Source organism: Amblyomma maculatum, chromosome 10 (genome assembly GCF_055883805.1).
Source record: "Amblyomma maculatum isolate TAMU_Amacu chromosome 10, ASM5588380v1, whole genome shotgun sequence".
Lineage (NCBI taxonomy): Eukaryota > Metazoa > Arthropoda > Arachnida > Ixodida > Ixodidae > Amblyomma > Amblyomma maculatum.
In genome coordinates this window covers 1,848,742-1,861,460 of record NC_139353.1, presented here as the reverse complement: position 1 = coordinate 1,861,460, position 12,719 = coordinate 1,848,742, and the positions used below count along the sequence as shown (strand labels likewise).

General features: G+C 41.9%; 2 protein-coding genes across 3 annotated transcripts; one reads left to right on the top strand and one right to left on the bottom strand.

Annotated features, from left to right (window-relative positions):
- Positions 1–2: 2 nt before the first annotated feature.
- LOC146175365 (protein dpy-30 homolog) lies at positions 3–1,521 on the bottom strand. The gene is made up of 4 exons (XM_084581703.1): positions 1,461–1,521; positions 1,055–1,143; positions 741–889; positions 3–632 (listed from the first exon to the last, which is right to left on the bottom strand). The coding sequence occupies exons 1-4, from the start codon at positions 1,468–1,470 to the stop codon at positions 539–541; spliced, it is 342 nt and encodes a 113-aa protein (XP_084437829.1). The 5' UTR covers positions 1,471–1,521; the 3' UTR covers positions 3–538.
- A 115-nt stretch (positions 1,522–1,636) lies between these two features.
- Positions 1,637–5,773, top strand: LOC146175364 (uncharacterized). 2 transcript variants are annotated; one of them, XM_084581704.1, is made up of 3 exons: positions 1,637–1,923; positions 2,591–2,719; positions 4,277–5,773. In XM_084581704.1, exons 1-3 carry the CDS (start codon positions 1,846–1,848, stop codon positions 4,391–4,393), a joined length of 324 nt encoding a protein of 107 aa, XP_084437830.1. In that variant the 5' UTR covers positions 1,637–1,845; the 3' UTR covers positions 4,394–5,773. The 2 variants fall into 2 exon arrangements, with proteins under 2 accessions (XP_084437830.1, XP_084437831.1); XM_084581705.1 differs by having other exon boundaries at positions 1,641–1,890.
- The last annotated feature ends 6,946 nt before the right edge of the window (positions 5,774–12,719 follow it).

The following is a 12,719-nucleotide window of genomic DNA, read 5'->3' as shown; positions in this document are numbered from 1 at the left end:
TGTTTCATTCTAACTTGTTTTATTGACAGTATATAGCTTTTTTTTTTTTTCCTGCTCCCTTTCTGTAAGACTTTTGGAAAATGCCAACTCTTCAAGGTGAGCGAGAACATCAACAGGGTGTGCAAAACGAGACACAGCATTAACACACTTTTTAGGTGAACAACTGGCAAGAAACTATACTCTCACACACATAGGTGCCTGCCGCTTTTGCCTTCCCGTAAACTGCATGATCAGAACAGCACCAGGTCTACAAGTGATCTCCAAAAGCACTTGAGCTTATGACTGATAAAAAGCAGTATGTGCTGGCAATGCACTGCTATGCATAAATAAGCTAACTGAACGTCTTGCCAGCCGATGCCGTTCTTCGCATAGCCATCAACACGTGCACAGTGAGCACTGGCATTACAGGCAAAACGCTCCGTTGCAAACGCAGGGACAACTTCGGTGACACGATTTATGCGGTGTTTGCACACATGTAATGACTTAAAAAAAATATACAAGTCTATATATATCTCTCTTGGCCTCTCTCCCACGACTATCAGTTCTGCCCGTTGACGGAGTGACTTCCGTGTTCGAACTGCGTCTTGTTGCGCATCAGGTAGTTAGCCAAGTACTCGATCGGGTTGGGAGGTCTGCAACGATAAGACGGAAGAACCGTGACCGAGTGGTTCGCACAACAAACTTAATATATTTAAACGAATAAAATAATCCGGCGAGTTTCCGTTCTTCAGCGCACTCACCGTTCCTTGGCAAGCGTCGATAATGCCTGTAGGAGAATCGGGACGACAGTCTGGTCCAAGTACTGCCTTGTCGGTAGAGAGTGAAAGTCGGTGTCCATTTTAGATTTTTTTGGTAGGCTGGCGCCGATGTTCTCCTTATCGGCGTTGGCCTGCAAGCGAATAAGGAACTGTGAGATTATACGTTCTATCCCCTCCCGGCGCATGAAACAGCAAAAGTAAAACGCGTGTAAGCACACACAGACCGATACCGCTACACACGTTAGCAAATCAACATAAGACTAGCGCTGTTTGCAATGGCGCGCAGGGCAATTCACCTGAGTGTTTTCCGATGCGCCGGTGGCCACCGTGTCGGCAGCAGCTCGGACCTCGTCCGTCACTTCTGTCTTGGTTGAACTGGTTTGATCTGGAACAAAGAAATGGGACAGCCCACTGCAGTACTGCGCTAACGGCATTGCTAAATTATTATTATTATTATTATTATTTTTTTTATCAAGAACATGCCAGGAGAAGCGCTCATCGCTCTTTCAGTACCAACAATAAGCTCTTCTTGAAGTTGGTAATTTTACTAGTCTCTCAACGAGTCAAAGTGCACCAAAGCGTTGCGACGCCTACATGTCAAACTGCTAGTATGCCCGGCTGTAAACTTCAATAAGATAAAAGCCAAATTCAATAAGAAATGGTTTGTATTAAACAAGGTCCTAGGCAAGAGCGTTATCTTACCTTCCGCCATGATCTAATATGAGGCGGAAGAGGCGTCACGAAACCGGAAGCTTCCGCCTAAACGCTTTGACTTGGTTTGGCTTGGATTTAAAAAAACGCCGTAAGGCTATGGCCGTACACAGTATAACACAGTCGTAGGTGGCCGTAACCACAACCACTGCAGAGTTACAGCAGAGTAGTTTCGTGGATTTCGATCCAGACCGCACCCAGCAGGAACATCCGTTGACTGAACTTAATATTCGTCTGTGGGTGGGGTTGAGGCGGAACTCAGTGGGCCGCACGGCTAACCTCTGGTGGCCTTTTGAGACAGCTTAACCAGCTAACCTGCAGTCTAGCAAGTCGGCGCTTGATTTTGCTCGGAGTTGACGGTATCGTCCGCTTCGAAATGGGTTCACCGTTTTTAAGAAACGGTGGAGATTTGCTACAGCAAGTAAGCGCTGAAAATCTTGAGTTGCTAGAACAGGTCAGACAGCGAGTACCGCATTTCTTCCCTCTCAGCCTGCTTGAGCATCCTTGCAACGGAGCGATGCATGGACGTCGTCGGCACCAGATATCGTTGTTAGAGCACTGCTGCTCCGGTTGCATTTGTGTCCTCTTTATTTTGCTTCCTACATCTTTTTTTTTTTCGTCCTTCTGTCGTCTTTTGACTTGTCTTTTTTTCCTTCAGAGTTTCATCGTTAAAATTAGTCGTAGCCGAAGCACGCTTTCTCGAATGTCCCGAAAGAGTGCAACGCATGATCTTATATATGTGCCGCGGAACGTGGCTGTTACGTTAATTGTTTTTCGTCTGCTTGTTCTTGTCTGTAAGGGCGAATTACTGTTTCTGTTGTATGTTCTGTTATATTTGCAGTTATTAGATCGTTACATTGGTCGATTTCAGGCAGGTCTAAAACATTGACTATATGTTGTCCGTTTCGCTGCTACAAAGCAATGTATCTTCCATAAGTTTGGACGTTCATTTCACAGTAGCATCATAAAAACCGAACTGCGGCTTTCTATTCGGCCACAGTAGCAGCATAAAAATCTAACTGCGGCCAAACAGCAGTCATCTCTATTCGTGCCTATAGACTCCTAAACCTCTCCATTTGCCTAAATGCCAGTCTTTTTTTCCCATGTCTTCCTTCTTTCAGATTGGCTTGTACCTGTCCTTAGAGAAAATAGAACATGCAGAAAAATTCTACAAAACGGTTGTTGGTGCCAGGCTTTTGCAGCATTTGTGGAAGAAGCTCACTAGGGAAGAAGAGATTGAAGCCTACAGGGTAAGGTTTTGCTCCGAGTTCTTGCCAAACTTTGCATGGTAGCCAATATGGCTTGCTAGCACTAGTTTCCTGTGTAGTGGCATTGAGTATAAGAATTTTTTTCCTGTGAAAATTTAAGCACTAAAATAAATTAAAACATATTTTGCCTTTTTCACTTATATAGGTACAACCACGGACCAGAGCCATTTCTGCTACAGTGAATCAACCACGAAAGTAGAATATGTTAGCGTTAAGGGAAAATAAGTTCCAACTTGGAGCCACGAAATACGTTTTCAGTACACGTGATGAACAAATTCTAAAGCCTTTTGAGTACATTATGGAGCTGGGCATCCTTCCTTTGAAGATACCTTTGGCTTGTACCTGAAATTCAGCTTGCTTGACTAACTTGCTTCTGACTCTGCACTGTGCCACGAACACAAAAATGGCACCATAGGCAAAGTAGGCTATTTAAAGGCATGTTGGGGCGATAACCCAGTTTGAAGCCAGCTTGTAGTGAACTGCTTCTCAATGAAACGAGTCGCTGTTGCTTCATTTGCATTAAAAAAAAAATCACCTCAAGGAATCCGGTTCAATGTAATAAAGAAAAGTTCAGAACTCTTCTGTGATTCTCACGATGTGGAAAGATGCAGTGAGATTGGGTTAAACTTGATGATAAAGTGGCTATATAGCTTCGTGTTGCCCCATTCTGCCAATGATTTGTCAAGACTAGCATTGTCACTGATTTTCTTTCTCGTGAAAGTTAAGGAAATAAATTCAGTGCCATATTGCAATAATCTTAAACACTAACCAGTTGTTCACTGTCACCTAAACTGCTCTCCCAGTATTGAAATGCTCTCCTGGTGTGTGCAGTTTTGGACCACATTGTGATGATCACATTTTTCTTACCTCCTGCAAGTGTTTGGTACATACTTTATGAGGGTTGCAAGGTTGAGGGTTTCATTCCTGGCCATGGTGGTATCAAGTTTTTAAAAGTGAAATATAATAAATTTTGTTCAAGTTGAAAAGCAGAGGGAACCCAGAAGGCAGAAAATATTCCACTTCTCTTTACACTATTTTGTTGGCTTTGACATGTAAAAGTTTATGAAGATTGGAAAGTGTGTACTGCTAGTTCTTAATTAGCTATGTAGCTTGCAATTGTTTATGGTGAAATTTGGAGTATGCAAAATAGCAGCTAATATTGTGTGCTTACGTTGCCTAGCCTATTCTCCATCTCAACAGTGGAACATGTACAAGCTCGGTGTGTTACGACAAAGTTTCTTACTAACCGAGAAATATACAATAAAGAAAAATATTCTCTTCCTCCGTTTGTCTCAAGTAGCGGCGCTGTTTTTTGATTTTGCAGTGCACCAACTAGCTGAGATTTCCGTTCTTCTACAATAAACCAAAGTTTAGACATGCTCTTTCTCCAAGCTATCAATATGGCAGGTGGGCTTTCATGAAAGCTTTCTCTGTAAATTGGTGGTGTGAAATTCCAATCACTGCAAGTTTTCTGAAATGTTTACAGTATTTTGGTGAAAAATAAAGTAAGACTGAAATGAATGCCTTTTTCTTTTGCAGAATGAAGCCTTGCTTGCAATAGCTGACTATGTGAAGAAAAACCCGAGGGCAACAGAAGAGCAAATTCTGAAAGAAGTACAAACTCAGATAGATGCTTTTGTGCAGAAGATTCAATAGCTGGCTGACTGAAGCACTGTTCCTCTGCTGTGATCTCCACGCTGCCAAGACGCATATTACCTTTTTTCCCTTTGTGCAGAGTCAAACAATGCACTAATGAAACAGAATGATTGTTCAGCTTTTATTTTCAGTGTTCCAAAGCCATGATGATACATGCTTTCTTTGCACATGTGATTTAATTTAGCACAGAAAGCCCTCCCTAACATCCTGAAAGTTAGCTGCAGATTTGCTAGTTCCAGTTACTGAGGAAGGAAACCGGAAGATTTGTTAGGTCTGTACTGACCGACACTAAAAGCAGGAGGAAGCTTAGGCCATCTAGAAAGATGGAACTGTCCTAGTTGACGAAGCTATTACACTCTACATTCATCTTCATTGCTAATTACGCTTAAGCAGGGGTGTGCGAATATTAAAAATTTCAGATTCGAATTGAATATGTTTATTTAATTTCCATTCGAAAAACTCATATTCGGGATTTTTGAATGTCTGAAAATTACCGAATACACAGAAAATTTACCGCAGTTTCCACGCACTGCGCACTTGACCGTGCGGGGCTGTGGAGAGAATCGTCCTCAAAACTCAATGGGGCCATTTTGTGAACAGGGCCTTCCAGACAGTGTGCGCAAGACTGAGCACTTGACCAAACCGGGAGCTTTCCAACTTCAGTTTCATTTCATCATACGCAGATATTTATTGTATGTGCTGATCATATGACATTACTCTGATGCAAATGGTTCTTGGCAATTTCTTTAGGCCCATTCGATAATTCGACGTTTAGGTTAAGTCACATTTTTTTCTGGCTCCTTGAAGGCTGAATAAATGAGTTTACTGCATTCAGTAGAGATATCTGAGCTCCACCTGTTTTCATGAAGGTCCTTCTATACTAAAAAAACTGAATTATGTATAAAATTTATACGGGATTTTCTGTACGGTATACACTCCTGTGCAGTTGCAGCTTTTTCTTTGCAAGTACCATGTGAATTTTGAAATAAGATGAACAGTGCCCGCAATTTTTAAAATTCCATTTTAAAAGGAATCTTTTTCCCATAGTCTTATTCGATTCATATTCAGGAATTTTAATACTCGCATACCCCTACTTTTAAGCTAAATCTGCAGCTTACTTTACAAGAAAAGATCCTTCCTGTTACATATACAGTCATTTGTACATTCCACCAGTAAGTATTGCGTATATCGTCTTAAAAGTCCCCATAAAAAAAAACAGAAGGAATGATGCAATGGAACAAGCTTAAACTCTGTGGCATAACACGCAACAAAAATACATGGTCATCTGCTACATAAGGCACAAGGATCTTTTTTTTTTAATGTCAAGTGGCACATATGTATGAATATGTATACAAAAAGGAATAAAAATGTGTGTCTGCATGTGTATTTACATTATTGAAAACAATTATGTTCACTGCAAAATGATGTTTGATGTGTTTGCATACCCTGGTGCCAGTGTAAATTCATTAACATCTGAGGTGCGCTTCATGCCGGCGCATTGAGAACATTTGATGATGTCGCTAGCAGTTGCTAGTGATATTTCGATATGAACCAGTATTAATTTAATGCTGCCCCGCAGATCTTTGGCCATAGTTACAAACTTCATCCCAGTCCAAACATCTAACTAGCAATACATGGATGTATTCATGCAATTGTGACAAAAAACACTTTTACGTTCAGTGCACTGGAGAGCAAATGCTTCCAATGCAACTTTTGGGAGTATACATGAAGTTTACTACAATGATAAAGCACACTTTTATAAATCACTATTATCAATAAAACTGGACATAGTGGTCATGAACTCGAGAATGTTCTCTACAGTCAAGATCCGCGGCATTCCTTTATAAAAGCTACACAGGAACCCTAGCATCATCTTTTATGATGTATCATACCCCTTGGGAGCTCTAAAGCACTGAAAAATGTGTATACAAAAGGAATCATCGAAAACGTACTTGCAAGAGCAAGAAAATACCAAATATTTTTCCCGTTCCTCTATTACCGTATGGCTTAGCCTTTAGTCAAGCTTGAGGTGATGTACAGCACAGGTCATCACAGTAAAACTGTTGCGGAAAAGTTTTGTTATTCTCTCCACAATTTGCTGTTTTAAAAACTACCTTCTCTGTTTACTTTCAGGCTGAGGCACGTATACAATGACACTTCAGTTCTTTCCCACAGCTTGTTTGCATGTGACAACAAAGAAAAAAAAAAGTAACGGCAAGAGTGAGTTTCCTGATGATGAATTCCTGACATCAGCAAATGCTTTGTAAAAGGGAAAACAGTTCGTTCACTATACATGACCTCTGCCTGATACCTTTGTGATCTCCAGGGCTTCTCAATAATGCTTGAACTCCTGCTAAATAAGGCGCCTGGGTCTGCTAACCCCACTGCTAGTCCCTAAATGCAGAGCTGTGGCCGTCATCAGCTTGAAAAGACAAAACTGTGCCTTCCAACACAGTCAGCTGAGACAATTTATTTGCAGTTCAAGAGGATTGCACAGGCTTTTTTTTTTTTTCTTCATGGCACTCACTGGCATTTCAAGGCACTCTTTTTTTTCTTTCACATTGAGTATGCAAAGAGGCTACCCAACATGTGATAAACAACCTCGAAAAGTCCTACATACAAATATACCCTGGTGGTTTTCTTTCAAAAGCCTTGACATAACCTATGGTTCACAACCTATACCTATTTACACAGGACACTGAGAACAGTTGTACAATACAGCTGAAAGGCAGCTGTTGATAATGCACTTGCAGATAACTCTTAAAACAAATTAGAATAAAATCCTAAATCTTTTTCATCTCACAGGGATAAAAACACACTCACTGACAGCATCAAGATTAAAAACAAAGTCACTGAAAGTTAAGTTCAAACCATTTTCACATCTGGTGTAGACGTGGTTAACAAAATGCATTCAGATTTGATCACTTCAATCACAACAGAGATCTCTGTGCAGACAGTAACATGAATGCTAATGAAAAATGTTTGTTGCACAAACTGTAACCGCATGCCAATGACAGATGGCCAACAATAAACTTGTATAACTTTTAGCATGCTCCAAGCAAGCACTACATGCTATTTCAATGTCACTGATATGGAATAAATTTGTTTTGGCATACACCGAAAAGAACACTCAAATGTTGCAGCTGATGTGCTTTTATGACACTTCAACATGTGAGGGAATGTGGTGAAAAATAACAAGGTGCAAGATGTGTAAATAGGAAAACAATATCTGAGGTTGGCTGAGACTTCTTAAGTTTGATTTCTTTGATTGCATGTAGCCACCAAAAAAGACAAAATCATTCAGTCACAAGTAAAGAACACTTGCATCCTGTCTGCTCAAATATACCAGCAGATAAGATATCTAAGCTCAGTAACAGAAGTGCATAAATTCTTGAAGTGTAATACAGTCGAACCCGGATATATCGAATTTTGGTTATATCAAACTCACGGAATATCCGGAAAGCCGCGTCATATATCCAACTAAATTTCATTGGTCGTTCGATATATCGAACTCCGCACCACGCACTGGAAAAGTGTGCCTTCCCCAAGAATGACCGCATCACTCTCGGCCGTTTGCCGTGTGACGTTTTCAAGCCACGCGCGGAAGGAATGAGCGGGGACAGTTCGGCGACGGCTGGTCTAGGGCAGCGCCGCGCCCATTCCCCAAAGACGCGCGCATCTGCGGTTATAGACAAGCGTTAGCCCGTGACGTCAGTGGAAATGCGGCGACACTGGCGACAGCAGTGACTTTTGTGGTGTAGGCAAAAGCTCGGGTCGTCTGCATTGGATGCGCGGCGCTTGCTGTGTTCTTGGGCATAATTCCAAATATTCCTGCAAGCTATGGTGTGGTTGGTTGCGCCACGAGGCACACAAAGGAAAATAGCACCTGTTTTCACGTTTCTTGCGGTCGGACAAATATGACAGCGATGGGCAGCAGCGTTGAGCGCGACAAGGAGACCCTTCGGCGACGGATTGTCTTCGCGGCTAACGTGCGTAGCACAATTCTGCACTGAAATTTCATCAGTTCGTTTGCAACTCTTAATTGTCGTGACTGCTTTTCGGCCGCACGATGAATAGTGCAATAGCAAATGCCTGCAGATCGTGCACATTTTGTTGTACATAATATATCATGTTAAGACGCCGCCCTGTGAGTTCCATTCACTTGTGCCCATGCATATATTCGTACAGAAAATGACACAAAAGCTGCTGCGAAGGTAGCTGCTGTTAGTTTGACCAGTCACTCCAGCGCAATATTGCCGAATCAGACCTGAACTTGTGAAGCAGCTTTTCTCTGATATCACTTTCGAGAGTTTCAACGAGTGACTCTTCATCACCGGCCCTATAGAAAGCAAGTAAGCATTGTTAGGAACTGGGCAAAGTCACGCAGTGTAATTTCTCAAAACTTTCTTTTTGAAGGTCATTAAGATTTTGACGAAAGGATTAAATATACATATACAACGTAGCTCTGATCAAGCAGGATATATTTAAGTATGGTATATATGGTACATGCAATTTAATGTCCCAAAGAGTAATTGGCTATGAGGGGTGCAAAATAAGCAGATATGATGCATTTTTGAATAAACAGTTTCGGAGTATCTCTCCTAAAAAAAAAAAAAAAAAAAAAAAAAGAAAAAAAAAAAGAACATTCTAACGGGCCTCCATGTATCTATTAACCTGTGAATGACCTTGGCTACGTCTATACGATGAAACAGACGTGAAACGTCTTTTTATCAAGCAGGATAAAACATTGGCAGCACGCACTATAGGCGAATATGTTGCAAAGGACTAAAAGATTGAGTTCTTATTCAGTGAAATTCTGCCGGTACACTGAGCTAGAAATATGATTTCTAGTTCACTATAGTTGTCGGTAATATATTGTTCTTTAGAGTGAAGGTGCTTGGAGCATCAGAGAACCCATTAAGAGCTGTCATATGAAAAACACACTTCCAGTCATTCATTCGTCGTCTTTGCATATGCTGGCAGTAGGCACGGGAGTTGAACAATGTTGGCTGCTAGTTTTTTTATATACATTGCACTTTCTAGTTTTCATTTAACTCAGTCACTACAGTTGCCCACCGTAGCTGCGCACTGCTGAGGTCACGGAGTAGGAAGCCAATTCAGCGCTCTTTGCTAAGTAATTCCAGAAGTAATCGGCTGATAAAGTGCTGAACTACTCTCCAGGCATAAACAAAGTTATTTCTACGCACAAAAGAAGCTTACGTTTCAAATATTTGCACGCGCGAACTGGTTTCGAAGGAAGCATCGCTTGGCGCTGTGTAGGCGCGCTGCGTTTTTGCCTACACTCCATGTCGCTGCCGATCGCAGCGCCCCCTTTGCTTACAAACGTGACGCTTGTCTATAGTTTCCCACGTGCCAGCATGTGACGTTTGCAAGTCATGTGCGTGAATGACCCAGAGAGAACCGGTGGGAACAAGAGGGGAAAAACGCGATAGAGCGAAGCGCAAGGGTGTGCCCATTCTTTTGCCCAGCTATCTCACTCCTTCCTATCTCCCGGCCTTCGTTCGCAGTAGCACGCGCTACGCATGCGCCAAGCCAGCTCAGCCCGTTTTCAGACAGAACGTCGGATGCTTTCTTCAGCGTGTGTTGCGAACCCTCTGCGCGCGTCAGCTGAAGTGGCTATGGCGCCTGCGGAGGTTAAGAAGTGGCAGATCTCTCTCTTTTTTTCTTTTTGCAAGAGTCGTCCATTCTTATCGTTTACAGCCCCTTGATACTTTGAAAGTTACGCCAACAATTGAACTTTGCCGCCGCCGCGCTACCTCCTCGCCTCCTCCTCGCCCCTTCCCTGAAGGCCGGCTCTCCGCCCGATTTCCCGAGTGATGATTGGTCTCCCTGCCGTTGCCCTTGGAAACGAACGCGTGTCCGGCGTTTTCCTTGTGTTTTTCTTTTTCCTTCGCGCCATTTTTCTCCTAGGTTCGGAGAGCGAATGTTGCGCGCTTTGCTTTTATTGCAGCGTGCAAGCTCTATGCCGTGCTGTTGCGCGTACAACTGCAGCAAGCGGCTTGATGATGGTTATGCGATATTCATCATACCTCAAGGAAAGCGTGACGGCTTGCGCAAGAGTCAATGGATTCACAAGATTGGTCGAAAGAAGTTTATTCCTAGAAAGAACAGAGTTTGTGACGTAAGGCGCCTTTCTCACTCCTCTTAATAACGTGTCACCTGACGCTGCGTTTTCTATTCTTCCTGCTTGCTCCTCAATTTTTTTGCGGCGGCAACTTGTTTGTTGCACAAAAAAAAAGGTTGTCCTCTGCAGCACGCTGAATATTCTGCGAGGCTCCATCATTTCATACGCTGTCGAATTCTGTACAGTCAGAAATATGGCACTATAATCTGCTTTTTGCTGTCAGTGATAACTGAAAAAGTACAGCCTCTCGATTGCATTTGTCCCGATTATGTTTGGATCCCTGGCCTCCTTTACTAAAAATCAAAATTGGGGCTTGTAGAGGAGCTAGTCTTACCAGTTTGTACTTGTAGTTTGCGTCGGTTACTTAGGAGCGATGAATGCTGGCTCTGAAAAAACTCTTTGGCAAGTAAATCCGCGGTATTGTGGGTAATCAGCACTAGCTAGGTCGTACTGCAATTTTTTATTTTCAGTTCTTGAATGTGTCTTGCTATGCTTCCATGCATGTGTGGGTTAAAAAGTAAGGCTTTGTTTTATCAGGGATACGGCCAATGTGCAGGGGGTGTTCACATGATCACACATGCTTCACTTTGATCATGACTATTAGGCGTTGGCAGGTTACCTTCGCTTTAAAAGCTGGAGCTCTAAAACCGCAATTCCGCGTATTCATTTACTGCGGGAAAAGTTTTCCCATCGATGCCAAATCAGCCGGAATCATTGCATCAATTTGGTGTATTTACGAAACTTGAACAATCAATCATTATTTTAGTTATGATGTAAAAATAGGGAACATTTTGCAAATGATTCTTAGCACTGTAACATATTACTCATTTCAATTGTATGCAAGATTTTTTTTTTTTCATCTAGCTTGAGTGATTAACTCATCGCTCTATGTTCTAGCTACATGTCACTGAAGACCAGTTTGAGCCGCGAATATTACACGAACTCAAAAAAAAAAGCTCAGGCCCAACGCAGTTCCGTTAATCTTCTCTCACCGACCTGTCCTGAAGCAAAGGAAGCCTCCTCGACAGAGACAATGAACCTCGCGCTGATAGTAGTCAGTTATTTCTGTGACTAGCTCTTTTGCCACCTCCATGTATGAGAAAACAAGAAAGTATAAGAAATAAAAGTCAAAGTATAGTTGTCTCGTTAGATATTATGAGATAATAGAGATATGATTGACAACATAAGTCAATAAAATTTGAGGTATATCAATAGGTCATGGGAAGGCATCAGATTAAATAGTGATGGTTATGAATAGTGATAGCTAATGATGGTGACTGTTACGGATATTAATAGTAAATGATAGCAATAGGCGCAGATAGTGAGGTGATAGTGTTTGCTACGAATATTCACAGTTATGATAGGTCACTTGACGGCATTAATAGATATAGTGATAGATAGGATAGCGATAGTTAATGATTTGGCAGTTATATGCTGTCGCATTTCTGCACATTGGAGACTTATGTGCACCCTGTACTGTTTTTTATTTGATTATTGCGTTCAATGAAATTACGCTCTTTTATATAGCGCATGAGGTCACAGCATGCTTGCCCCAGAACTGCAGTGTGTCGGCAATAGGGCCCACCACTTCTCCCAGTGTACCCTGCTGTCTTTTAACCACACGCGAAGTCAGTGAGTGGCCGTGTACTCATACAATTATTTAATTTCTCCATCAGCATCATATCAAGACTGCCGTGGCGAACCTGTTCCTTGCCCCGATGCGACAAGGAACAGCTTAAAGTTTGGTTTTACACAAAATTAATCAACGCAGATTAATGCGGATCGCTAACTAGCACAGTGCCATTACACTTGGCCTAAGCTTTCCAACGGTATACGGTTCGATGCTGCAGCTAAAATTTGGGTTTTAATCTCAATTTACTAAATATAAATTAATTTGGCCCAGTAATTGATCAAAATACATGTACAATTAACCAATAATCCAAACTTATATGGTTGATCACGTGACATATACTATGCTTAGACAGATAGCTTGACAGTAGCGAAATAGACTGTTCTGCTTTGACCTTCTTTGATCTTGAAGTTCAAAGCACCAGCCTGGATCGCTTTCTAAAGTTTAACCGCGGTGACAGATTTCACGCTCTAAAAAAAACAAACACAGACAAAGTCAGAGGCAGTACTAGATTAGGTGCACAAAGTAAAACATCTTATCATAAGACTTAA

What these genes read in the sequence shown, in the direction of transcription:
- LOC146175365 (XM_084581703.1), bottom strand. An exon ending in GCGCATCGGAAAACACTCAG is followed by an intron (nt 890 to 1,054) that starts GTGAATTGCCCT and finishes ATTCGCTTGCAG; the next exon opens with GCCAACGCCGATAAGGAGAA. An exon ending in TCGACGCTTGCCAAGGAACG is followed by an intron (nt 633 to 740) that starts GTGAGTGCGCTG and finishes TTATCGTTGCAG; the next exon opens with ACCTCCCAACCCGATCGAGT.
- LOC146175364 (XM_084581704.1), top strand. Translation starts at nt 1,846, where the DNA reads ATGGGTTCACCGTTTTTAAGAAACGGTGGAGATTTGCTACAGCAAGTA. An exon ending in ATCTTGAGTTGCTAGAACAG is followed by an intron (nt 1,924 to 2,590) that starts GTCAGACAGCGA and finishes TCCTTCTTTCAG; the next exon opens with ATTGGCTTGTACCTGTCCTT. An exon ending in AAGAGATTGAAGCCTACAGG is followed by an intron (nt 2,720 to 4,276) that starts GTAAGGTTTTGC and finishes TTTCTTTTGCAG; the next exon opens with AATGAAGCCTTGCTTGCAAT.